The sequence below is a fragment of the Bombina bombina genome, chromosome 11 (genome assembly GCF_027579735.1).
Source record: "Bombina bombina isolate aBomBom1 chromosome 11, aBomBom1.pri, whole genome shotgun sequence".
NCBI lineage: Eukaryota > Metazoa > Chordata > Amphibia > Anura > Bombinatoridae > Bombina > Bombina bombina.
In genome coordinates, this window is record NC_069509.1 from 127763411 (window position 1) to 127791345 (window position 27935).

Here is a 27935-nt window from a genome sequence, read left to right on the forward strand (position 1 = left end):
CCAACTCATTGCTTGACCCCCTGCAATCTGGCTTCCGTCCACAACACTCACCTGAGACTGCCCTCACCAAGGTTACTAACGATCTTCTTTCTGCTAAAAACAATGGCCACTATTCTATACTTATCTTACTTGATCTGTCTGCTGCCTTTGACACTGTTGACCATCCCCTCCTCCTACAGACTCTCAGCTCCCTTGGGCTCTGTGACATTACCCTCTCCTGGATCCACTCTTATCTCTCTAATAGGTCCTTTTCTGTCTCATTTGCTGGCGACTCATCCTCTCCATTGCCTCTGTCTGTTGGAGTACCTCAAGGCTCTGTTCTAGGCCCTCTACTCTTCTCTATTTATACTTCCTCACTGGGTAAACTTATCAGTAGCTATGGCTTCAACTATCACCTCTATGCTGATGATACTCAGATCTCCCTATCCACCCCTGCACTCTCTCCTTCTGTCCTTTCCCACATCAGCGACTGCTTATCTGGTATTTCTTCCTGGATGGCCTCTCACCACTTAAAAATCAACATGCCCAAGACTGAGCTTCTTCTAATTCCCCCAACTAATTCTACTCCAGTTTCTAACTTTACTATCACTGTCGGTGACACCACTATCTCCCCATCACCCCAAGTCCGCTGCCTATAAGTTACACTGAGTGCTGAAACTACTAAACAGCTAATCCATTCCCTAGTAATTTCCCGGCTTGACTACTGTAACAACCTACTAACTGGCCTTCCTCTCTCCCACCTCTGCCCCCTTCAATCCATCCTAAATGCCTCTGCTAGGCTAATCCACCTCTCCCGACACTCTGTATCCACCGCACCCCTCTGTGAGTCCCTTCACTGGCTCCCCATTCACAGCAGAATTAAATTCAAAATTCTCACTCTGACCTACAAAGCCCTTACCAATGCAGCCCCCCCATACCTGTCCTCACTCATCAACAAATATACTCCAGCCCGTCCCCTGAGATCCAACAATGATCTACTCCTTGCTTCTTCTACCATCACCTCCTCTCATGCTAGACTACAGGACTTCTCTCGTGCGGCACCAACCCTCTGGAACGCACTTCCTCGAGCTGTCAGACTTTCCCCCAACCTCTCCTCCTTTAAACGCTCCCTAAAGACCTTCTTGTTCAGGGAAGCCTATCACCAAATCAGTAACAAATGAATTCCACTTGCCTAATAGTTGCCCTCATCTAACTTCACACTAACATCATTCCCACCTTTGCAGTCCCCACCTCCTGTTTCTCACCCTCCTACCCATTTAGATTGTAAATTCCCACGGGAACAGGGCTCCCAATTCCCCCTGTATTTGTTTGTTAAATTTTGTCTGGTGTCTCATATTGTACTGTCTTTTTATCTTTGTTACCTATGAACAGCGCTGCGGAATCTGTTGGCGCTTTATAAATAAAGAATAATAATAATAAAATGACATCATAGAAAAAAGCAATAATAATTTTGTTTGCTGAAAGTAACTATTTACATATGGGAACTGAACCAATTAGGATTTTGCCCTTTTTAAAGATGGAGGATATAACTCCGGATTAGTGAAATGATAACCAATCCCAAAAGTATGACATCAGCAATCAGGATCAATAGGAGGACTTTTCACCCTATTTCAACTCCAGGGAATCAGACGCACACCATCCAACTGTCCTTTGAAATAGCTGTACGCTTACGGTGAAACGTACATCAGGGACTTTAACTGAACGCCACTATACGCTGTTTACAAGCAAGGTCGCCAGGACAGGTATCAAGAGATTACTACTTCCCAAGGGGGAGCTAGCTAAGCCGGTGTGGCATGCTATTTCATTCCACCCAAGCAAAGGATAAGTTATCTTTCCCACTTAAAGCTCTGCTAGTGGTTTGATACCCGAGTGACTGTACATTTAGACGTATATATTTGTGGCTTTTAACGATTTTATGTATTTTAATAAATTACTTTCTCCAACATAGGTGTGTCCGGTCCACGGCGTCATCCTTACTTGTGGGATATTCTCTTCCCCAACAGGAAATGGCAAAGAGCCCAGCAAAGCTGGTCACATGATCCCTCCTAGGCTCCGCCTACCCCAGTCATTCTCTTTGCCGTTGTACAGGCAACATCTCCACGGAGATGGCTTAGAGTTTTTTAGTGAAATTTTGGTGAATTTTGAACAATTCCTTCATACTTTTTCGCAATTGTAGTAATAAAGTGTGTTCAGTTTAAAATTTAAAGTGACAGTAACGGTTTTATTTTAAAACGTTTTTTGTACTTTGTTATCAAGTTTATGCCTGTTTAACATGTCTGAACTACCAGATAGACTGTGTTCTGAATGTGGGGAAGCCAAGGTTCCTTCTCATTTAAATAGATGTGATTTATGTGACACTGAAAATGATGCCCAAGATGATTCCTCAAGTGAGGGGAGTAAGCATGGTACTGCATCATTCCCTCCTTCGTCTACACCAGTCTTGCCCACTCAGGAGGCCCCTAGTACATCTAGCGCGCCAATACTCCTTACTATGCAACAATTAACGGCTGTAATGGATAATTCTATGAAAAACATTTTAGCCAAAATGCCCACTTATCAGCGTAAGCGCGACTGCTCTGTTTTAGATACTGAAGAGCATGAGGACGCTGATGATAATGGTTCTGATATGCCCCTACACCAGTCTGAGGGGGCCAGGGAGGTTTTGTCTGAGGGAGAAATTTCAGATTCAGGGAAAATTTCTCAACAAGCTGAACCCGATGTGATTACATTTAAATTTAAGTTGGAACATCTCCGCGCTCTGCTTAAGGAGGTGTTATCCACTCTGGATGATTGTGAGAATTTGATCATCCCAGAGAAACTATGTAAAATGGACAAGTTCCTAGAGGTCCCGGGGCCCCCAGAAGCTTTTCCTATACCCAAGCGGGTGGCGGACATTGTAAATAAAGAATGGGAAAGGCCCGGTATACCTTTCGTCCCTCCCCCCATATTTAAAAAATTGTTTCCCATGGTCGACCCCAGAAAGGACTTATGGCAGACAGTCCCCAAGGTCGAGGGGGCGGTTTCTACTTTAAACAAACGCACCACTATACCCATAGAAGATAGTTGTGCTTTCAAAGATCCTATGGATAAAAAATTAGAAGGTTTGCTTAAAAAGATGTTTGTTCAGCAAGGTTACCTTCTACAACCAATTTCATGCATTGTCCCTGTCACTACAGCCGCGTGTTTCTGGTTCGATGAGCTAGAAAAGGCGATCGATAGTGATTCTCCTCCTTATGAGGAGATTATGGACAGAATCCGTGGAGAGCGATATTCAATGCTCTCAAGGCTTGGCCTCAGCTAGCAAAGGCCAAGTTCATACGGTTTCAATCAGACAACATGACGACTGTTGCGTACATCAACCATCAGGGGGGAACAAGGAGTTCCCTGGCGATGGAAGAAGTGACCAAAATCATTCAATGGGCGGAGACTCACTCCTGCCACCTGTCTGCAATCCACATTCCAGGAGTGGAAAATTGGGAAGCGGATTTTCTGAGTCGTCAGACATTACATCCGGGGGAGTGGGAACTCCATCCGGAAATCTTTGCCCAAATTACTCAATTGTGGGGCATTCCAGACATGGATCTGATGGCCTCTCGTCAGAACTTCAAGGTTCCTTGCTACGGGTCCAGATCCAGGGATCCCAAGGCGACTCTAGTAGATGCACTAGTAGCACCTTGGACCTTCAAACTAGCTTATGTATTCCCGCCGTTTCCTCTCATCCCCAGGCTGGTAGCCAGGATCAATCAGGAGAGGGCGTCGGTGATCTTGATAGCTCCTGCGTGGCCACGCAGGACTTGGTATGCAGATCTGGTGAATATGTCATCGGCTCCACCATGGAAGCTACCTTTGAGACGAGACCTTCTTGTTCAAGGTCCGTTCGAACATCCGAATCTGGTCTCACTCCAGCTGACTGCTTGGAGATTGAACGCTTGATCTTATCAAAACGAGGGTTCTCAGATTCTGTTATTGATACTCTTGTTCAGGCCAGAAAGCCTGTAACTAGAAAAATTTACCACAAAATATGGAAAAAATATATCTGTTGGTGTGAATCTAAAGGATTCCCTTGGAACAAGGTAAAGATTCCTAAGATTCTATCCTTTCTTCAAGAAGGATTGGAGAAAGGATTATCGGCAAGTTCCTTGAAGGGACAGATTTCTGCCTTGTCTGTGTTACTTCACAAAAAGCTGGCAGCTGTGCCAGATGTTCAAGCCTTTGTTCAGGCTCTGGTTAGAATCAAGCCTGTTTACAAACCTTTGACTCCTCCTTGGAGTCTCAACTTAGTTCTTTCAGTTCTTCAGGGGGTTCCGTTTGAACCCTTGCATTCCGTTGATATTAAGTTATTATCTTGGAAAGTTTTGTTTTTGGTTGCAATTTCTTCTGCTAGAAGAGTTTCAGAATTATCTGCTCTGCAGTGTTCTCCTCCTTATCTGGTTTTCCATGCAGATAAGGTGGTTTTACGTACTAAACCTGGTTTTCTTCCGAAAGTTGTTTCTAACAAAAACATTAACCAGGAGATAGTCGTGCCTTCTTTGTGTCCGAATCCAGTTTCAAAGAAGGAACGTTTGTTGCACAATTTGGATGTTGTTCGCGCTCTAAAATTCTATTTAGATGCTACAAAGGATTTTAGACAAACATCTTCCTTGTTTGTTGTTTATTCTGGTAAAAGGAGAGGTCAAAAAGCAACTTCTACCTCTCTCTCTTTTTGGATTAAAAGCATCATCAGATTGGCTTATGAGACTGCCGGACGGCAGCCTCCTGAAAGAATCACAGCTCATTCCACTAGGGCTGTGGCTTCCACATGGGCCTTCAAGAACGAGGCTTCTGTTGATCAGATATGTAGGGCAGCGACTTGGTCTTCACTGCACACTTTTACCAAATTTTACAAGTTTGATACTTTTGCTTCTTCTGAGGCTATTTTTGGGAGAAAGGTTTTGCAAACCGTGGTGCCTTCCATTTAGGTGACCTGATTTGCTCCCTCCCTTCATCCGTGTCCTAAAGCTTTGGTATTGGTTCCCACAAGTAAGGATGACGCCGTGGACCGGACACACCTATGTTGGAGAAAACAGAATTTATGTTTACCTGATAAATTACTTTCTCCAACGGTGTGTCCGGTCCACGGCCCGCCCTGGTTTTTTAATCAGGTCTGATAATTTATTTTCTTTAACTACAGTCACCACGGTATCATATGGTTTCTCCTATGCAAATATTCCTCCTTTACGTCGGTCGAATGACTGGGGTAGGCGGAGCCTAGGAGGGATCATGTGACCAGCTTTGCTGGGCTCTTTGCCATTTCCTGTTGGGGAAGAGAATATCCCACAAGTAAGGATGACGCCGTGGACCGGACACACCGTTGGAGAAAGTAATTTATCAGGTAAACATAAATTCTGTTTTTTACCTGAAAGCGGTTTGCGATTGGTATATACTGATTACCTGGCAGTATAAAACCGGGTGTGCGTCTGTACCTAAAGCCTGGTGGGCTCAAGAAAGTGTGAATAACCCCTTGGTGGTACTACTAATGTGAAGATAATATCTCTTTTAACCAAATTGTATTGCACCATATTTTTCTTATTTTCTTTTTGAGGCAAGAAACCACTTGAATCACTTCAAACACTGGAATTGAGGAGGACTCCTATTAACCACCCATATCCTTATATATTACTATTGTCATTTTTTATTTGTGTATTATTTAGTTTATCACTTTTTATTGTCACATATTTATTCACTAAGTGATTATTGTACTTTTTTTTAACATATCCTACAAACGAAGCAAGTTTACACTTTTAGGATATTTTGGGCAGACTTGTAGGGTTCTTATCTGCCGTCAAAACCTATGTTTCTGTCTCTTTAGGACTGAAAAGCACTAGCTTTTACTGTATTGATAATAAACTGATGTATAAGATCTTTATGGATGCTTTATACTAAATCTCTTGCTGATAATCATTGGGTTGGGGAAATCTCCAGTCTGTTGCCATAAGGCAACACTGAATTGCTATGCAATAACAACAAACAACCTGGGAATACTAATGATCATACTTTTGGGTGGCACAATTTTTTATTGGCTCTATTGTCTATGCCTCCCAGGGGAAAAAAATAGTACCAATCAGGGAGCAAAATGCAGTCCAAAAAGAGAGCTAGCTGTATACTAATAAGATGTAAAGAAAAAAAATCCATAATTGAATATGTTTTGGTACTACAGCATGAAGTAGAGACTTGGGGGCCGATTTATCAAATGTCGTGCGGACATGATCCGCTGTAGTGAATCATGTCCGCCCAACATCGCTAAATGCCGACTTCATATGCTGTCGGCATTTATCATTGCACAAGCATTTCTAGTGAAATGTTTGTGCAATGCCACCCTCTGCACATTCGCGGCCAATCAGCCGCTCGCACTGGGTGTCAATCATCCCAATCATATCTGATCGGGATGATTGCAGTGGTGGTGGACGAGTTAAGGAGCAGCACTGCTCCTTAACTCCTGTTTCTGGCAAGCCAGAAGGCTTGCGCGGAATGAGCAGCATCCGCTTCTTGATAAATCGTCCCCTTTCACTTAAAAGCATATAACCATGTGTTATTATTTACTTTGTGATAAAGTAATTGCGGCCTCAGGCACATTATCCTGCCCTCTCAGTCAGTTAAGCACTGGTTTTGGAGTAATTGAGCATTGGAGAGGATTGGTAATGTGGGTATTTTTACAAGGATTAAGGGAAAAGATTTATATTTTTAAATTCTGTTCATTTTATATATATTTTATGTCCTTTCAATGCACTATGGCACAATATTATTTTGAGTTTCTATGTACTAGTTTCTTTAAAATTGGTGTATAATCATGCAATAATTATTTAACATTAAATAATATGAGTTGTTTCTTTTCTAATCTTCCCAGTGAAGGGGTATGGGAGAACATGGCCCGCATGTGTGTGAAGACACGGCGACTTGATGTGGCCAAGGTGTGCCTGGGGAAGATGGGTCATGCCCGCGGTGCCCTAGCCCTGAGAGAAGCAGAGAAAGAGCCAGAGACAGAAGCCAGGGTAGCCATGCTTGCCATTCAGCTCGGCATGTTGGTGAGTAAATAATATAATCAAGTGGAGAAATAGGGATCCAGGAAGTCTTCATGAATAGTAGTTGAGATGTTTTTGTCGGAAATCATATGTTCTTGGTTCTTTATTTCTCTACATAGTTAAAGTAACCTCTGAGCATAGACAAAACTAGAAAGCACTGGGACCCAGGGCACAATTTGAGACAGGGTTCCCTTCACTGGTCCGCAAACATTGGCAACAAGGATAGGATAAATTTGTAGCCACTCAGGGCCACACAGTGTTTAAATCCACTGGTTGAATAGGAAAAAGTGGAAAGAGAGAGGAAAATGGTGTGAAGAAAAAGTTCTGGTAGCTTGAGCAGCAAATAATTTATGGGAGTAAATTGGGGCGATTATTTTCTTTTTCAAAGGAGAGAATGATGCTACTGGAAACACACTTTTAAGGACTACACTATTTAGGACAGCTACACACACACACATTCTAATGTATGTAAAATATTTGTATTTTTATTATAAAGTATAAGGGAGAGGGTTATGTCTCAGATGTCTGTGCAACTGAAACTGAGAGCAAATCTGTCCTGTGTCCATGTAGTATGAGGTCTGCAATATATTTAATTTCTTTCATGTAATTAGCAAGAGTCCATGAGCTAGTGACGTATGGGATATACATTCCTACCAGGAGGGGCAAAGTTTCCCAAACCTCAAAATGCCTATAAATACACCCCTCACCACACCCACAAATCAGTTTTACAAACTTTGCCTCCCATGGAGGTGGTGAAGTAAGTTTGTGCTAGATTCTACGTTGATATGCGCTTCGCAGCAGGCTGGAGCCCGGTTTTCCTCTCAGTGTGCAGTGAATGTCAGAGGGATGTGAAGAGAGTATTGCCTATTTGAATTCAATGGTCTCCTTCTACGGGATCTATTTCATAGGTTCTCTGTTATCGGTCGTAGAGATTCATCTCCTACCTCCCTTTTCAGATCGACGATATACTCTTATATACCATTACCTCTACTGATTCTCGTTTCAGTACTGGTTTGGCTTTCTACTACATGTAGATGAGTGTCCTGGGGTAAGTAAGTCTTATTTTTTGTGACACTCTAAGCTATGGTTGGGCACTTTTATATAAAGTTCTAAATATATGTGTTTAAACATTTATTTGCCTTGATTCAGGATGATCAATATTCCTTATTTCAGACAGTCAGTTTCATTATTTGGGATAATGCATTTGAATTAAGACATTTTTTCTTACCTTAAAAATTGACTTTTTTTCCCTGTGGGCTGTTAGGCTCGCGGGGGCTGAAAATGCTTCATTTTATTGCGTCATTCTTGGCGCGGACTTTTTTGGCGCAAAAAATTTCTTTGTCATTTCCGGCGTCATACTTGTCGCCGGAAGTTGTTCGTGTTTGCGTCATTTTTTTGACGTTTTTGCGTCAAAAATGTCGGCGTCACCGGATGTGGCGTCATTCTTGGCGCCAAGAGCATTTGGGCGCCAATAATGTGGGCGGCTTTTTTGGCGCCAAAAAATGTGGGCGTCATTTTTGTCTCCACCTTTTTTCTCACATTATTTAAGTCTCATTTTTCATTTGCTTCTGGTTGCTAGAGGCTTGTTCATTGGCATTTTTTCCCATTCCTGAAACTGCCTTTTAAGGAATTTGATAGATTTTGCTTTATATGTTGTTTTTTCTCTTACATATTGCAAGATGTCTCAGATTGACCCTGGATCAGAAGCTACTTCTGGAAAAACGCTGCCTGATGCTGGTTCCACCAAAGTTAAGTGTATCTGCTGTAAACTTGTGGTATCTGTCCCTCCGGCTGTAGTTTGTGATGAATGTCATGATAAGCTTGCTAATGCAGATAGTATTTCCATTAGTAATATACCATTACCTGTTGCTGTTCCATCAACATCTAATACTCAGGATGTTCCTGTTAATATAAGAGATTTTGTTTCTAAATCTATTAGGAAGGCTATGTCTGTTATTCCTCCTTCCAGTAAACATAAAAGGTCTTTTAAAACTTCACATTTTTCAGATGAATTTTTAAATGAACATCATCATTCTGATTTGTCTGTTTCTGATGATGATTTTTCTGGTTCAGAGGGTTCTGTCTCAGATATTGACACTGATAAATCTTCATATTTATTTAAAATGGAATTTATTCGTTCTTTACTTAAAGAAGTTTTAATCGCATTAGAGATGGAGGAATCTAGTCCTCTTGATACTAAATCTACTAAGCGTTTGAATTCGGTTTTTAAACCTCCTACAGTTATTCCGGAAGTTTTTTCCTGTCCCTGATGCTATTTCTGAAGTAATTTCTAGGGAATGGAATAATCTGGGTAATTCATTTACTCCTTCTAAAAGGTTTAAGAAATTGTATCCTGTGCCATCTGACAGATTAGAGTTTTGGGACAAAATCCCTAAAGTTGATGGGGCTATCTCTACTCTCGCTAAACGTACTACTATTCCTACGGCAGATAGTACTTCCTTTAAGGATCCTTTAGATAGGAAAATTGATTCCTTTCTAAGGAAAGCTTATTTATGTTCAGGTAATCTTCTTAGGCCTGCTATTTCTTTGGCTGATGTTGCGGCAGCTTCCACTTTTTGGTTGGAGGCTTTGGCACAACAAGTATCAGATCATAATACTCATAGCATTGTTAAACTTCTTCAACATGCTAATAACTTTATTTGTGATGCCATCTTTGATATCATTAGAGTTGATGTCAGGTATATGTCTTTAGCTATTTTAGCTAGAAGAGCTTTATGGCTTAAAACTTGGAATGCAGATATGTCTTCTAAGTCAACTTTGCTTTCCCTTTCTTTCCAAGGTAATAAATTGTTTGGTTCCCAGTTGGATTCTATTATTTCAACTGTTACTGGGGGGAAAGGAACTTTTTTACCTCAGGATAAAAAATCTAAAGGTAAATATAGGGCTGCTAATCGTTTTCGTTCCTTTCGTCAGAATAAGGAACAGAAGTCTGATCCTTCCCCTAAAGGAACAGTTTCTGTTTGGAAACCATCTCCAGTCTGGAATAAATCCAAGCCTTTTAGAAAGCAAAAGCCAGCTCCCAAGTCCACATGAAGGTGCGGCCCTCATTCCAGCACAGCTGGTAGGGGGCAGATTACGATTTTTCAAAGAAATTTGGATCAATTCGATTCACAGTCTTTGGATTCAGAACATTGTTTCACAAGGGTACAGAATAGGTTTCAAGGTAAGGCCTCCTGCAAGAAGATTTTTTCTTTCTCGCATTCCAATAAATCCAGTGAAGGCTCAAGCATTTCTGAAATGTGTTTCAGATCTAGAGTTGGCTGGAGTAATTGTGCCAGTTCCAGTTCTGGAACAGGGTCTGGGGTTTTACTCCAATCTATTCATTGTACCAAAGAAGGAGAATTCCTTCAGACCAGTTCTGGATTTAAAAATATTGAATCGTTATGTAAGGATACCAACATTCAAAATGGTAACTATAAGGACTATTCTGCCTTTTGTTCAGCAAGGGCATTATATGTCCACAATAGATTTACAGGATGCATATCTGCATATTCCGATTCATCCAGATCACTATCAGTTTCTGAGATTCTCTTTTCTAGACAAGCATTACCAATTTGTGGCTCTGCCGTTCGGCCTAGCAACAGCTCCAAGGATTTTTTCAAAGGTTCTCGGTGCCCTGCTATCTGTAATCAGAGAACAGGGTATTGTGGTATTTCCTTATTTGGACGATATCTTGGTACTTGCTCAGTCTTCACATTTAGCAGAATTTCATACGAATCAACTTGTGTCATTTCTTCAAGAACATGGTTGGAGGATCAATTTACCAAAGAGTTCATTGATTCCTCAGACAAGGGTAACCTTTTTAGGTTTCCAAATAGATTCAGTGTCCATGACTTTGTCTCTGACGGACAAGAGACGTCTGAAATTGGTTTCAGCTTGTCGAAACCTTCAGTCTCAATCATTCCCTTCGGTAGCCTTATGCATGGAAATTCTAGGTCTTATGACTGCTGCATCGGACGCGATCCCCTTTGCTCGTTTTCACATGCGACCTCTTCAGCTTTGTATGCTGAACCAGTGGTGCAGGGATTATACAAAGATATCACAGTTAATATCTTTAAATCCGATTGTTCGACACTCTCTGACGTGGTGGACAGACCACCATCGTTTAGTTCAAGGGGCTTCTTTTGTTCTTCCAACCTGGACTGTGATCTCAACAGATGCGAGTCTGACAGATTGGGGAGCTGTATGGGGGTCTCTGACAGCGCAGGGGGTTTGGGAATCTCAGGAGGCGAGATTACCCATCAACATTTTGGAACTCTGTGCGATTTTCAGAGCTCTTCAGTCGTGGCCTCTTCTGAAGAGAGAATCGTTCATTTGTTTTCAGACGGACAATGTCACAACCGTGGCATATGTCAATCATCAAGGGGGGACTCACAGTCCTCTGGCTATGAAAGAAGTATCTCGGATACTTGCTTGGGCGGAATCCAGCTCCTGTCTAATTTCTGCGGTTCACATCCCAGGTGTAGACAATTGGATTATCTCAGTCGCCAGACGTTACATCCGGGCGAAAGGTCTCTTCACCCAGAGGTGTTTCTTCAGATTGTTCAAATCTGGGGTCTTCCAGAAATAGATCTGATGGCTTCTCATCTAAACAAGAAACTTCCCAGGTATCTGTCCAGATCCAGGGATCCTCAGGCGGAGGCAGTGGATGCATTGTCACTTCCTTGGAAGTATCATCCTGCCTATATCTTTCCGCCTCTGGTTCTTCTTCCAAGAGTGATCTCCAAGATTCTAAAAGAGCGTTCGTTTGTTCTGCTGGTGGCTCCAGCATGGCCTCTCAGGTTTTGGTATGCGGATCTTGTTCGGATGGCTACTTGCCAACCTTGGACTCTTCCGTTAAGACCAGACCTTCTATCTCAAGGTCCTTTTTTCCATCAGGATCTCAAATCATTAAATTTGAAGGTATGGAGATTGAACGCTTGATTCTCAGTCATAGAGGTTTCTCTGTGTCTAGGAAGATATATGTGACAAAACCAATCTCGCCACTGTACATTGGAGGGCCTGTTATGGAACATTCTTTGGGCTGGAGGTACATGGGCTTAAGGATACCCAGAGACTGCATGGAAATATGGAATTTTATATGCTGGACACCCCATGTACTTTCATACCTCTGTCTTATGTCTATGTCACCCTGTATCCATAAATACAGGATGGGTACAGGGTGTGAGTGCCCCTTGTGGGAGCAATTGTGACTCTATAAGCAAAGTGGGCATAAAAGACTTTATAGCTAATAAGAACTGTTCCTATATTCTGTAATAAGATGTATTCTATGTATGTTTAAGATCTGATTGTGTCTCAGGAGTCTGTCTGGGTAAACTGATTGTGTCATTGTGTGATTATGTTAACTAGACTGCCCAACATCAGATTGTCTGAGTAAACGTTCTTCCCTAGTTAATTAACTTAATATGTTAATCTGTTTTACCTGTGAATAGACAATTGTTTGATGCATTGTTCATATGTTTGCTTTACTGTTAAACCAATGCCCTTTGTAACCTGAAGCCAGGGTGTATAAATCTGTGTGCTGCCTTCAAATAAAGCATATATTCTGTTTAAACCTGAAAACTGGCTGGTTTGTGAATTGCTGATTCCCTATGCAGGACGTTGTTCCCTGGTATTAACCCTTGGTACACTGTTGGTACCGTAACATTGGTGGCAGCGACGGAATGAACCTTATCGCCCAGAAGAGCAACTACACAAGCCAGTAACCTCAGGAAGAGGGGGATTATTACAATACTGACTAAGATGGAAAAGAGAAAAGTAAATTTTGCAGCTTTTAAAAACTTCCTGGAAACAGAAGGAGAGATTGATGGGTACCTTGCGGATTTTGAGAGGCAATGTGCACTACACAAGGTACCCGCAGAGGACTGGGTCACGATATTATCTGGAAAATTATCCGGCCGGGCCAGAGAGGCTTTTCGGGCCATTCCAGATGAGGAAGTCAGGGATTATAATACTGTAAAAGAGGCTCTGCTCTCCAGGTATGCGGTTACACCGGAGGCATACCGGAGACGGTTCAGAGACACTGTTAAATTAGCTGGAGATTCCTACCTTGAGTGGGCATGTAAGGTGCACCGCACAGCAGCTCACTGGATAGCGGGGTGCCAAGCCATATCTGGGGAAGAGGTGCTGCAGCTATTCCTGTTGGAACATTGCTTCGACAAATTACCCGCAGGAGTTCGAGAGTGGGTTCGGGACCGTAAACCCTCCACCCTGCAGGAAGCGGCCCACTACGTAGAGGCGCAAGAATGCTGGAGCATCCTACATGAGGCAGACCTTGTGCAAGCTGCCCACCGGAATAACCGGCAACTGGTTAAAGTGAATGGGAAGAAGGTCAGTGGTCTACGGGATACTGGTGCTACCATGACCTTGCTTCAAAAGAACTTGGTGTCTGAGAAACAGTACACTGGAGACACTGTGGCTGTGAGGGTAGCAGGGGGCGATGTGTTCAGCCTACCTGTTGCCAGGGTACATTTGGATTGGGGAGTGGGCGCTAGACCTGTGAATGTGGGGGTCAAGAAGGACTTACCTGCTGATGTTCTTCTTGGAAATGACTTGGCCCCCCTTGTTTCTGCCTACGCTCCTATGGGTCCCGCTGATGTTAACTCTGTGACTACCTGTGCCCAGATCCGTGCAGCAGAGACTGACCCACCTGCTGCTAAGCCCCAGGACGCTGAGCTCAGTAAATCTCTATCCGCTATTGATATGTGGAGGTCCCGTTACAATGCGCTGATGAAGGAGAAGAGGAGCGCAGAGGAAAAAGCACGTTTAGAACAGGAATCTCTGCTAGACAAGCTGCACCGACAAACTGCAGAAAACACCAGCTTGAGAGTGGAACATGAAACATTAAAGACAAACTTAGTGACACTGGAGGAGAAGCTGACGCTGGCTCATAGTGAGGTGCAGCAACTCAAGGGCACCCTATGTCAGTATGAAGGGATTGTGGATACCTATAAAGAGCAGGTACAGAAAACTCGTAAAGAAGCTGATGGGATTTTGAAGGACTGTTTGGCCCTGGTCTGGGCACTGAGGAATTTGAACCCTTGTTTGTATGGACAGGAATTCTCTCTCATAACGGGAATACAGATGGATTGTCCCAGCAAACTGACATGCCTACCAGGCGCTCTGGTGGTATATGCCACAGTATATACCCTGGACAGCCGAGCATGACAAACCAGAGGGAGAGGAGTTTGATGGTCCTGTCCCCCAGCAACACGGCTGTTTAGCCAAAGGGGAGACGATTGGTCTCCCCCTCCAGCAGCACAGCTATGTATCCGAAGGGGAGACAGTCGGTCTTCCCCTCCAGCAACCAGGCTCCCACCAGGCTACTTCCATGGTAGTGCTGGCACCCGGGCAGAGTACAGCTGGTCTCTGCCCACCTCGCAACCCACCAATTCAGCGTACCAGTCCCCCACACAGCTGTGGTGAGGCACCTGGACATGGACAAGTTTTCCCCGTACTCAGGTGTAGTAACCATTTATTGTGGGTGGGCTGTACTACTAATTGTGTTTTATGGGTGGGTTGCTGGACTAACCAGGGCACTGACCGGCAGGAGGTCAGATACCCTGTTAGTCTGTTTGGAAAAGGGGAGAGATGTGACAAAACCAATCTCGCCACTGTACATTGGAGGGCCTGTTATGGAACATTCTTTGGGCTGGAGGTACATGGGCTTAAGGATACCCAGAGACTGCATGGAAATATGGAATTTTATATGCTGGACACCCCATGTACTTTCATACCTCTGTCTTATGTCTATGTCACCCTGTATCCATAAATACAGGATGGGTACAGGGTGTGAGTGCCCCTTGTGGGAGCAATTGTGACTCTATAAGCAAAGTGGGCATAAAAGACTTTATAGCTAATAAGAACTGTTCCTATATTCTGTAATAAGATGTATTCTATGTATGTTTAAGATCTGATTGTGTCTCAGGAGTCTGTCTGGGTAAACTGATTGTGTCATTGTGTGATTATGTTAACTAGACTGCCCAACATCAGATTGTCTGAGTAAACGTTCTTCCCTAGTTAATTAACTTAATATGTTAATCTGTTTTACCTGTGAATAGACAATTGTTTGATGCATTGTTCATATGTTTGCTTTACTGTTAAACCAATGCCCTTTGTAACCTGAAGCCAGGGTGTATAAATCTGTGTGCTGCCTTCAAATAAAGCATATATTCTGTTTAAACCTGAAAACTGGCTGGTTTGTGAATTGCTGATTCCCTATGCAGGACGTTGTTCCCTGGTATTAACCCTTGGTACACTGTTGGTACCGTAACAATATATTATCGAGTCTGGAAGACTTACATTTCTTGGTGCTCTTCTCATCAATTTTCCTGGCATTCTTTTAGAATTCCTAGAATTTTACAATTTCTTCAGGATGGTCTGGATAAAGGTTTGTCTGCAAGTTCTTTGAAAGGACAAATTTCTGCTCTTTCTGTGTTGTTTCACAGAAAGATTGCTAATCTTCCTGATATTCATTGTTTTGTACAGGCTTTGGTTCGTATAAAACCTGTCATTAAGTCAATCTCTCCTCCTTGGAGTTTGAATTTGGTTCTGGGGGCTTTACAAGCTCCTCCGTTTGAACCTATGCATTCTCTGGACATTAAATTACTTTCTTGGAAAGTTCTGTTCCTTTTGGCCATCTCTTCTACTAGAAGAGTTTCAGAGTTATCTGCGCTTTCTTGTGAATCTCCTTTTCTGATTTTCCATCAGGATAAGGCGGTGTTGCGGACTTCATTTCAATTTTTACCTAAAGTTGTGAACTCTAACAACATTAGTAGAGAAATTGTGGTTCCTTCATTGTGTCCTAATCCTAAGAATTCTAAAGAAAGATCGTTGCATTCTTTGGATGTAGTTAGAGCTTTGAAATATTATGTTGAAGCTACTAAAGATTTCCGAAAGACTTCTAGTCTATTTGTTATCTTTTCCGGTTCCAGGAAAGGTCAGAAGGCCTCTGCCATTTCTTTGGCATCTTGGTTAAAATCTTTGATTCATCATGCTTATGTCGAGTCGGGTAAAACTCCGCCTCAAAGGATTACAGCTCATTCTACTAGGTCAGTTTCTACTTCCTGGGCGTTTAGGAATGAAGCATCGGTTGATCAGATTTGCAAAGCAGCCACTTGGTCTTCTTTGCATACTTTTACTAAATTCTACCATTTTGATGTGTTTTCGTCTTCTGAAGCAGTTTTTGGTAGAAAAGTACTTCAGGCAGCTGTTTCAGTTTGATTCTTCTGCTTATAATTTCAGTTTTTTTCATTATAAGATTAAAACTTTATTTTGGGGTGTGGATTATTTTTTCAGCGGAATTGGCTGTCTTTATTTTATCCCTCCCTCTCTAGTGACTCTTTCGTGGAAGTTCCACATCTTGGGTATTTATTATCCCATACGTCACTAGCTCATGGACTCTTGCTAATTACATGAAAGAAAACATAATTTATGTAAGAACTTACCTGATAAATTCATTTCTTTCATATTAGCAAGAGTCCATGAGGCCCACCCTTTTTTGTGGTGGTTATGATTTTTTTGTATAAAGCACAATTATTCCAATTCCTTATTTTTTATGCTTTCGCACTTTTTTCTTATCACCCCACTTCTTGGCTATTCGTTAAACTGATTTGTGGGTGTGGTGAGGGGTGTATTTATAGGCATTTTGAGGTTTGGGAAACTTTGCCCCTCCTGGTAGGAATGTATATCCCATACGTCACTAGCTCATGGACTCTTGCCAATATGAAATAAATGAATTTATCAGGTAAGTTCTTACATAAATTATGTTTTGTGTATTGTATTGTAGGAAGATGCTGAGCAACTGTACAAAAGCTGCAAACGTTATGATCTGCTAAATAAGTTTTACCAGGCTTCAGGAAGGTGGCAAGAGGCCATCGAAACAGCAGAGAACCATGACCGAATTAACCTGCGCACCACTTTCTACAACTATGCCAAACACCTGGAGTTTATGGGGGAGCGTGACCTCTCTATAAATTAGTAAGCAAAAAGAATGATTAATAATAAAAAAAATAATTATTAATAAATCAGGTATGTCATTGAGTCTGGTGCTAAATTATCTTGGAATAGTATCTAGCAGGAGGACTAACATTGTCATGTCTTGATTGGCTGTCTACAAATGTAACTCTTGAAATGACTGCTAAGGTGTCATAAAAGATTGGTTGGATATGTTTTGGAGAAAGAAGGAAATCATATTGTAGTAGGCCAAAAGAAAGGGACCCTGGTGGGTAGGAACCCTGGATGTGGAAGGAGCAAAGTAAAGGATAAGGGATTGGAGAAAGCAATACAGATTATCATCTATAGTGTTGGGAAAGATCCAGTCATGCATAAATCGGGCACAAATTCAAGCTTGCCAACCCTTGTAAATATCCAAAGATATATATGGATAAGACCATATTGCTTTCTTGGAAAATTGTATCTTACTGTTGTTTGGGCACTATTTTGTGAATATATAAACACTAGGGGATAAGCCTGCTTAGAGGGCAGTCTATGTTTAAAAACTACAACCCCTCAAGCTAAAGTTACAAAAAAACAAAAAAAAATTACAGAAAAAAATAAACAAAGGTATACAAAATATTTTTTTTTAACCTAAACTAATACCCCTATAAAAATAAAAAATCCCCCAAAATAAAAACACCCCCTAATCTAATACTAAACTACCAATAGCCCTTAAAAGGGCCTTTTGTATAGGGCATTGCCCTAAGTTAAACAGCTCTTTTACCTCTAAAAAATACTAAATCCCCCCTAACAGTAAAAAGCCCACCCACCAAACCCCCCAAAATAAAAAAAACTGGCACTTAAAAAACTAAACTACCCATTGCCCCTAAAGGGGCATTTGTATGGGCATTGCCCTTAAAAGGGCATTCAACTCTTTTACTGCCCTTAAAATGGCAATCAGATCTTTTTCAAGCCCAAATAAAACCCCTAATCTAAAAAAAAAACACCCCAAAAATTAAGATAAAAAAGCCTAAACCTAAGCCCCAAATAGGTACTCACTGTTCATGAAGTCCGGCGGAGAAGGTCTTCTTCCAGACGGATCCATCATCTTCTACCTGGAGTGAAGGCGGCGCGGAGCGGAGGTGCAGAGCTGTGTTCTCGATGCCTGGATTCTCAGCGGCAGTCCTCGGTGGCTGTCATTGGCGGCGGAGGCGGTCATTGGCGGCATGGAAGCTCCACTTAATCCAATGTCCGTCGTAGACTGAGGATTGAATGCAAGGTACCACAATCAATTTGGGGTACCTTGCATTCCTATTTGCTGAAATTTTGAAATCAGCCAATAGGATTAGAGCTACTGAAATCCTATTGGCTGTTCAAATCAGCCAATAAGATTTCATTAGCTCTCATCCTATTGGCTGATTTTAAAATATCAGCTAATAGGAATGCACGATACCCCTAAAAATATTGGGTACCTTGCATTTAATCTTCAGTGTGTGGCGAACCATCGCATGAAGAGGAGCCTCCACGCCGCCGAGGATCACCACATCTGGGAATACCGCTCCACACCTCCACTCTGCGCCGCCTTCGCTGTAGATGAGGATAGAAGATGATGGCCCCGCCTGGAAGAAGACCTTCTTCGCTGGACTTCAGGAACCGTGTGTACCTATTTGGGGCTTAGTGTTAGTTTTTTTTTTATATTTTTAAGATTAGGGATTTGGGCGCTGTAAAAGAGCTGAATGCCCTCTTCAGGGCAGTAAAAGAGCTGAATGCCCTTTTAAGGGCAATGCCCATACAAATGCCCCTTTAGGGGCAAAGGGTAATTTAGGTTTTTTTAGTGTTAGTTTATCTTATTTTGGGTGGTTTGGTGGGTGGGGGGGTTTACTGTTAGGGGGGACTTTATTTTTTATGTTAAAGAGCTGATTTCTTTGGGGCAATGCCCTACAAAAAGCCATTTTTAGGGCTATTGGTAGTTTATTCTTAGATTAGGGGGTGTTTTTATTTTCTGGGGCTTTTTTATTTTAATAGGGATTAGGTTAATTTTTTTTATTTTGGCTAATGTGGTTTATTATTTTGTGTAATGTAAGACTTTTTATTTTCTGTAATTTTAGATTAGTTTAAACTTAGTTTACTTTCACCTAGATTTAGAGTTCCGATCAGCCAATAGAATGCGAGCTCAATCTGATTGGCTGATTGGATCAGCCAATCCAATTGAACTTGAATCTGATTGGCTGATTCAATCAGCCAATCAGATTTTTCCTACCTCAATTCCGATTGGCTGATAGAATCCTATCAGCCAATCGGAATTCGAGGGACGCCATCTTGGATGACGTCCCTTAAAGGAACCTTCATTCAGCGAGTAGGCGTCGGTGAAGAAGGATGGATCCGCGTCGGCTGGAAGAAGATGGCTCCGCTCCGCTTCGGATGGATGAAGATAGAAGATGCCGCTTGGATGAAGATGTCTGCCGGTCCAGATGTCCTCTTCTGCCCGGATAGGATGAAGACTTCTGCCGCTCCGGATGTCCTCTTTTGGTCCATCGGTGCCCGGCTGGGTGAAGACGACTCAAGGTAGGGAGATCTTCAGGGGGGTAGTGTTAGGTTTATTTAAGGGGGGTTTGGGTTAGAGTAGGGGTATGTGGGTGGTGGGTTGTAATGTTGGGGGGTGGTATTGTGTTTTTTTTTACAGGCAAAAGAGCTGATTACTTTGGGGCATGCCCCGCAAAAAGCCCTTTTAAGGGCTAGTAAAAGAGCTGGTTACTTTTTAATTTAGAATAGGGTAGGGACCTTTATTATTTTGGGGGGCTTTGTTATTTTATTAGGGGGCTTAGAGTAGGTGTAATTAGCTTAAAATTCTTGTAATCTTTTTTTTTTTGTAATTTAGTGTTTGTTTTTTGTAATTTAGTTTAGTTTATTTAATTGTATTTCATTGTAGGTACTTGTAGTTAATTTATTTAATTAATTTATTGATAGTGTAGTGTTAGGTTTAATTGTAACTTAGGTTAGGATTTATTTTACAGGTAATTTGGTAATTATTTTAACTAGGTAGCTATTAAATAGTTAATAACGATTTAATAGCTATTGTACCTAGTTAAAATAAATACAAAGTTGCCTGTAAAATAAAAATAAACCCTAAAATAGCTACAATATAAATTATTCGTTATATTGTAGCTATATTAGGGTTTATTTTACAGGTAAGTATTTAGCTTTAAATAGGAATACTTTAGTAATAATATTTAATTTATTTAGTTAGATTAAAATTATATTTAACTTAGGGGGGTGTTAGGGTTAGGGTTAGACTTAGCTTTAGGGGTTAATACATTTATTATAGTAGCGGCGAGGTCCGGTCGGCAGATTAAGGGTTAATACTATTTATTATAGGGTTTGCGAGGCGGGAGTGCGGCGGTTTAGGGGTTAATACATTTATTAGAGTAGCGGCGAGGTCCGGTCGGCAGATTAGGGGTTAATAAGTGTAGGTAGGTAGCGGCGACGTGGGGGGGGCAGATTAGGGGTTAATAAATATTATGTAGGTGTCGGCGATGTTAGGGGCAGCAGATTAGGGGTTCATAGGGATAATGTAGGTGGCGGTGGTGTGCGGTCGGCAGATTAAGGGTTAAAAATATTTATTATAGTGGCAGCGATTTGGGGGGGCCTCGGTTTAGGGGTACATAGGTAGTTTATGGGTGTTAGTGTACTTTAGAGCACAGTAGTTAAGAGCTTTATAAACCGGCGTTAGCCCAGAAAGCTCTTAACTACTGACTTTTTTCTGCGGCTGGAGTCTTGTCGGTAGAGGGTCTACTGCTCACTTCAGTCAAGACTCTAAATACCGGCGTTAGGAAGATCCCATTGAAAAGATAGGATACGCAATTGGCGTAAGGGGATCTGCGGTATGGAAAAGTCGCGGCTTGAAAGTGAGCGTTAGACCCTTTCCTGGCTGACTCTAAATACCAGCGGGCGGCCAAAAGCAGCGTTAGGACCCCTTAACGCTGCTTTTGACGGCTACCGCAGAACTCTAAATCTAGCGGATTATTTTTAAAGTAATGTTAGGTTTTTTATTTTAATTGTATTTTAGGATTATTTTAATTTATGTAATGGGGTTAATTTAGGGGGTAAAAACGTTGTTAAATATATGTCCTAGGCAGATGGGAATACTGCACACCTAGAATAACGTTCTTTCCCAAAAAACAGTCAGAGAATAAATAAAACAAAAATCTATAGGTGGCACAAAAAGGATGCTGCTTCCCAGTAATAGTTAAGGTGTGTGAACACCTGGTATATATTATATAAATATCAAATAAATGAACTAATGATTCTACCGCAAATGCATAAAAAACAGTGAATTGAGAATACACATTGAAACGAAGTAGATATAAAATATAATAATGCAAAAATCTATGGTATAAGCATAAAATATGTTAAATATTTATTATATACAAAGTGCGGGTGTAACCCATAAAATATCTAATAACAAATATGACACAGGTTTTAACATTTAAAACCACTTAAAAAATAATTGATATCCTGAATGATAGAAAAGTGGATATGAAGCCTTTCTGGATAATAAATATAAAGCTTTCTTCGAATGAATATAACCTTTACTAATAGGCGTGTAAAGTCAATGGCGTTCTGATACTTTATATCAGATACAACAAATCTTCAGATGGTCAAACTGTATCCAAATGTTCATCAAATTGTGTTGTTTATATAAATGGTTAAGTACGTTTAGCATGTGATTACAGCTGAATTCAATATTAATACAAAAGACGTGTAATACAACATCAATCAATATATGTAATGGTTTTTGAGCAAAGGTAATCTTCGGCCAATTAGCCCAAACAATCTAACCTGAGTTTAGGTGTTAGTTGCTGTTCCGTGTTGAATACTCACAGTGCACTGTGGAGGTGTGCCAGGATTATCTCCGGTTCCTTAGAAATGTCCCGCTATGATGTGCCGATAATGGTCTCTGATGAACTGTTGTCTGTAACTCCTTCGCTTCCGTTATCTATGATAACGATCAGATGGAGGTCTTAGTAAGGTTCTTTCTCCGATTTCTCCGATTTTTTTTGTGGTAATGCTCCGTTTGCCTTCGCTGCATCCCAGTGGATTCCGAAAATGGCAGGCAGGTGGATTTTTTTGGCTGCCTCGCGCTGCCAACATTCCTTTGAGGATGCGTTTGCAACTGGTGACAGCGACGGACGCGTTACAAATGCGATAATAGAATAGATGCAAAGACCAAAAATTGGTTTTGGGCAAATCGCTTGACATGAAAAAAAAATATTAGTTGAAGGGGTCTTTAAATTCAGGAATATGTTAACCTTTTATTTGCTATGGTGAACATCTTCAGGGCAGCAGAGGAGCAGCTGGACAGCATCTTAAACTTAAATAAAGAAGTATTTAGTGATACTGTTACAAGCCAGCAACAGCACAAAAAAGATAATTTTTTTAAACCGTATTTTTGAGTGTTTATATGATTTACTGCCAGTCCTTCAAATGTTTGGTCTAGCAGCAGGAAATTTGTATTAACTGTGTTTTTGTTTTGTTTTTTTAAGGATTATATCCCTTATATCCTTTTTTCCTTTCATATTATCCCATATTTATACCATATTTAATTGCGTAATTATTTTCTATATACATTCTTTGTGTGTTGAGATTACAGTCGCTGGTTAGGATTGCCATACTATTCGTGTGTCCAGGTTTGAAGCAGAGTCAGGCCCACACATGCAAATCTCCGGGTTTGAAGCTGAATCAGGCCCGGACATTTGCATGGTTTGGTGGGAAACATCCACAGACAAAAAGGTGGCATTGTGCATTTGCAACATACTGCACATGCCTACAGTTATTTATCTCTTTCATGTGTGTGTCTTTGTGTGTGTGTCTTTGTGAGTGTGAAAGAGTGTGTGTTAGTGTGTGAGAGCTTTAGTGTCTTTAGTGTCTGTGTGTGTAGGCATGTGTGAGTGTCTTTGTGTGTGTGTGAGAGAGAGAGAGTATGCGTGTGTGTAAGCATGTGTGTGTTAGTGTGTGTAAGCATGTGTGTGAGTGTTTGTTAGTGTGTGTGTGAGTATTATCGTGTGTAAGAGTGTGTGTGAGTGTTTGTTAGTGTGTGTAAGAGTGTGTGTGTGTTTGTTAGTGTGTGTAAGAGTGTGTTTGTGAGTGTGTAAGAGTGTGTGAGTGTTTGTTAGTGTGTGTAAGAGTGTGTGTGTGTTTGTTAGTGTGTGTAAGAGTGTGTTTGTGAGTGTGTAAGAGTGTGTGTGTGTGTTTGTTAGTGTGTGTAAGAGTGTGTGTGTGAGTGTTTGTTAGTGTGTGTTTGTTAGTGTGTGTGTGAGTGTTAGTGTTTGTTAGTGTGTGTGTGTGTTAGTGTGTGTAAGAGTGTGTTTGTTAGTGTGTGTAAGAGTGTGTGTGTTTGTTAGTGTTTGTAAGAGTGTGTGTGTGTTTGTTAGTGTGTGTAAGTGTGTTTGTGTTTGTTAGTGTGTGTGAGTGTTTGTTAGTGTGTGTGAGTGTTTGTTAGTGTGTGTGAATGTAAATATCAATGTGCAAGTTTGTGTTTATGTGCTATTATACATAGTGTGTACCCTGCAAAAACAATTTTGCTATGCTGTGCACGGTGTAAGAGTGTTCGTGTTTAGCCTGAACTAAAGGTGGCAACCCTACCGTTGATGCTCCTGTTTTTAGGTATGTATAAAACTAATATGTAATGTCTAAGCCCCAAACATAATTATAAATTAGTAGGTACCATTACCTCCATAGCAGGTGATCTGTCTGATACTCAGTATCTATATTGATGGTTTGTAGAAAAAAAACATTTAGTTGAAGGAGTAACTAGAAGTATTTCTCCTGTTCACATTATTAGGAACACTTATGTTTTGGGACACTGTGAGTCATATAAGATATACTAACTAAGCAATTCATTATTTTACTTGATTTATTTAGCTATGAGAAATCTGGCACTCACAATTCTGAGGTTCCAAGGATGCTGCAAAAGGACCCTCCGGCTTTGGAGAGCTACATACGCAAGAAGAACAGCAAGTAAGTGAACATAAAATACCCTCAAGTTCCATTCTAATCTGACTTATAATCTTGTTAAAGGGACAGTCTAGACGGCATTAAACTTTTATGATTCAAATAGGGCATGTGATTTTAAACAACTTTCCAATTTACTTTTATTATCAAATTTGCTTTGTTCGCTAGGTATGCTTATATGCTAATTTCTAAGTCCTTGAAGGCTACATCTTATCTGAATGAATTTGACAGTTTTTCACAGCGGCATTAGTTCATGTGTGCCATATAGATAATATTGTGTTCACGCCCGTGGCTTTACTTATGAGAGGGCACTGATTGGCTAAAATGCAAGTCTGTCAAAAGAACTAAAATAAGCAGACAGTCTGCAGAGGCTTAGATACAAGGTAATCACAGATAACAAGTATATTAAAGGGACAGTCTACACCTTAGTCAGCTTAAAGTCTTACTTTAGATTAAGCGGCAAATAGCCTCCTGCACCCCTTTCTATATCATGCAGCAGTAACAGTAAAAAAAAAAATACCAACACTGTAAGTATATATGATTAACCCCTGCATAGTGGTTAAAGGGACAGTCTGCATGATATTGAAAGGGTGCAGGAGGATATTTGCAGCTTAATCTAAAGTAAGACTTTAAGATGAGTAAGGTGTAGACTGTCCCTTTAATATAACCGTGTGGGTTATGCAAAATTTGTGATTGGGTAATAAAGGGATTATCTAAATTTTTAAACAATAAAAATGCTGGAATAAACTGTCCCTTTAACTGAAATTGTAATAAAAATGTTAAACTTTCATGATTCAAATTTGCTTTGTTCTTTTGGTATTATTTGTTGAAAGCTAAACCTAAGTAGGCTCATGTGCTAATTTCTAAACCCTTGAAGGCCGCCTCTTATGTCAGTGCATTCTGACAGTTTTCTTTTACAAGATATCCACGGATTTCATCCATTACTTGTGGGATATATTCCTCCTGCTAACAGGAAGTGGCAAAGAGCACCACAGCAGAGCTGCTATATAGCTCCTCCCCTAACCCCTCCCCCCAGTCATTCTCTTTGCCTATGCATAGCAATAGGAAGGGTAAAGTTTATGTGGTGATAAAAAGATAGTTTAGTTTTTCTTCAATCAAGAATTTTTTATTTTAAATGGTACCGGTGTGTACTGTTTTTACTCTGGCATGATATGGAAGAAGAATCATGCCTTGAGTCTGATGATCTTAGCAGTAGTAACTAAGATCGATGTTCATTCTCACAAGTGTTGCTGAGGAAGTACAGGAGAAGTCTTCAGTATGGGGGAACGATTTATTGCTGCAAGCAATTTCAAGGTATGTGCAGTCATTTACATTCTGAGGAGACATGATATATCAGAACTTGGCTGACATATTCCCCATACGGGGCAAGGGTAAGCAGTATTCCTTATTACAGGGTGGTACTGTGGTAACTTGTGTATTATTATCCCATTCTAAATAACATGGGATGCTTATGGGCTATGTGGTTAGACACTGGGGCAGCCTAGGAAACCTATAGTAGACGATTATGGGGTTTATTGAGGCTGTGTTTAATATTTTATGTGGGGTTCACATGTCATTTTTATTGCAAAATGAAGCAGTGTGTACATATGTTATTTGAAAAACGCTTCCCATGCGTTTTGCTCTAGTTTTGGCTCATCAGACATGATGGGCGGGGCCTAATTTCGCGCTTCAGTGCGCAGTTAGTTTTCTGGAGAGGTAGCAGCCATTAGCTCCGGTTGGAACCAGACTGTGAGGCTGTACTTTGGAGTGGGACCGGATCGTTTTGACAGGTCTTGGGGGCAGGTAGGCGCCACAGCAGAGCTGTGGCGAGGTGCAGAAGTCATTAAGTAAAAAATTGTCTGCAGATCGTTTTTTTCCTGCCTAATTTTCTGAAATTATAATTTAACTCTCCTTTTGCTTGTGGTGCAACATCTGATGGCACATTAGGCTCTAAAAACAACAAAATTGTTCTTTTTGATTATCGTTTTAATGACTTGCAAAAACAGTGTACACTTTTTACTCTTAAAGGAGCAGTAACCGTTTTTGTGCTGAATTGTTTTTCACATATAATAAAGATTGGGAAAGACTTGTGCTGTTATTACTAGTCTGTACAACATGTCTGACATGGGAAGTCAGTGTTCTATGTGTTTAGAAGCCATGGTGGAACCCCCTCTTACATTGTGCCTTTCTTGTACTGAAAGGGCCTTAAACTGTAAGGATCACATTTTAAATAAAGAAAGTGGGCCTCAGGAAGATTCTGCAGAGAATCAGGATATGCCATTTAATTCTCCCCAAGTGTCACAACCTTTAACGCCCACGCAAGCGACGCCAAGTAATTCTAGTGCGTCTACTTCTTTTACTTTGCAAGATATGGCCGCAGTCATGACTACTACCCTTACAGAGGTATTGTCTAAACTGCCAGGTTTGCAGGGTAAACGCCATAGGTCAGATATTAATGCAAATACTGAACCCTCTGACGCCTTAGTGGCTATTTCCGATGTTAACTCCCAATGCTCTGATTTGGGGGTTAGGGATTTCATGTCTGAGGGAGAAATTTCAGAGTCAGGAAATTTGGTACCTCAGACAGATTCAGACTTCGTGTCCTTTCAATTTAAATTAGAACACCTCCGCTTATTGCTCAGGGAGGTTCTGGCGACTCTGGATGATTGTGACCCGATCACGATTCCTCCAGAAAAATTGTGTAAAATGGACAAATATTTGGAAGTACCTACTTACACAGATGTTTTTCCGGTTCCTAAGAGAATTTTCGGAAATTGTTAAGAAGGAATGGGATAGACCAGGTATACCGTTTTCTCCCCCTCCTAATTTTAATAAAATGTTTCCCATATCTGACTCCATGCGGGATTTTTGGCAATTAATTCCCAAGGTGGAGGGAGCTATTTCTACTTTAGCTAAACGTACAACTATACCCATTGAGGACAGTTGTGCGTTTAAAGACCCTATGGATAAAAAATTGGAGGGTCTTCTAAAGAAAATGTTTGTTCACCAGGGTTTTCTATTACAGCCTATAGCTTGCATGGTTCCAGTAACTACTGCAGCTGCCTTTTGGTTTGACGCCCTGGAAGAGTCTCTGAAGGTTGAGACACCTTTAGAGGACATCTTAGACAGAATTAAGGCTCTTAAACTAGCAAATTCTTTTATGACTGATGCTTTTCAACTTGCTAAATTACAGCGAAAAATGCAGGCTTTGCCATTGTAGCGCGTAGAGCGTTATGGCTAAAATCATGGTCGGCTGACGTATCATCTAAATCTAAGCTTTTGACTATTCCCTTCAAGGGTAAGACCCTATTCGGGCCTGAACTGAAGGAAATAATCTCTGACATTACTGGAGGTAAGGGTCACACCCTACCTCAGGACAAGCCCCTCAAGATGAGGAGTAAACAGAATAATTTTCGTTCCTTTTGAAATTTTAAAGGAACATCCTCTGCTTCCTCTTCTTCCACTAAGCAGGAAGGGAACTTTGCGCAGTCCAAGGTGGTCTGGAGACCTAACCAGGCCTGGAATAAAGGTAAACAAGTCAAAAAGCCCGCTGCTGCTACCAAGACAGCATGAAGGGGCAGCCCCCGATCCGGGACCGGATCTAGTAGGGGGCAGACTATCTTTCTTTGCTCAGGCTTGGGCAAGGGATGTACAGGATCCCTGGGCATAGGAAATTGTGACCCAGGGGTATCAGTTGGAATTCAAGGACTTCCCCCCAAGAGGAAGATTTCATCTTTCACGATTGTCTGTAGACCGCTGTGTAAAAGATCTCTACACCATGGGTGTAATTTGCCCAGTTCCAGATCGGGAACAAGGGCAGGGGTTCTATTCAAACCTATTCATGGTTCCCAAAAAAGAGGGAACCTTCAGACCGATTTTAGATCTCAAGTGTCTAAACAAGTTTCTCAG

At 41.2% G+C, this 27935-nt stretch overlaps 1 protein-coding gene across 1 annotated transcript in view; it reads left to right on the forward strand.

Annotated features, from left to right (window-relative positions):
- The window catches only part of IFT140 (intraflagellar transport 140), a 519705-nt gene that overhangs the window by 402584 nt on the left and 89186 nt on the right, over positions 1–27935 (forward strand). The window contains exons 18-20 of the mRNA XM_053694547.1: positions 6884–7061; positions 16867–17057; positions 23937–24032. Coding sequence (XP_053550522.1) covers positions 6884–7061; positions 16867–17057; positions 23937–24032 — 465 coding nt within the window. The remainder of the gene's footprint in view (positions 1–6883; positions 7062–16866; positions 17058–23936; positions 24033–27935) is intronic.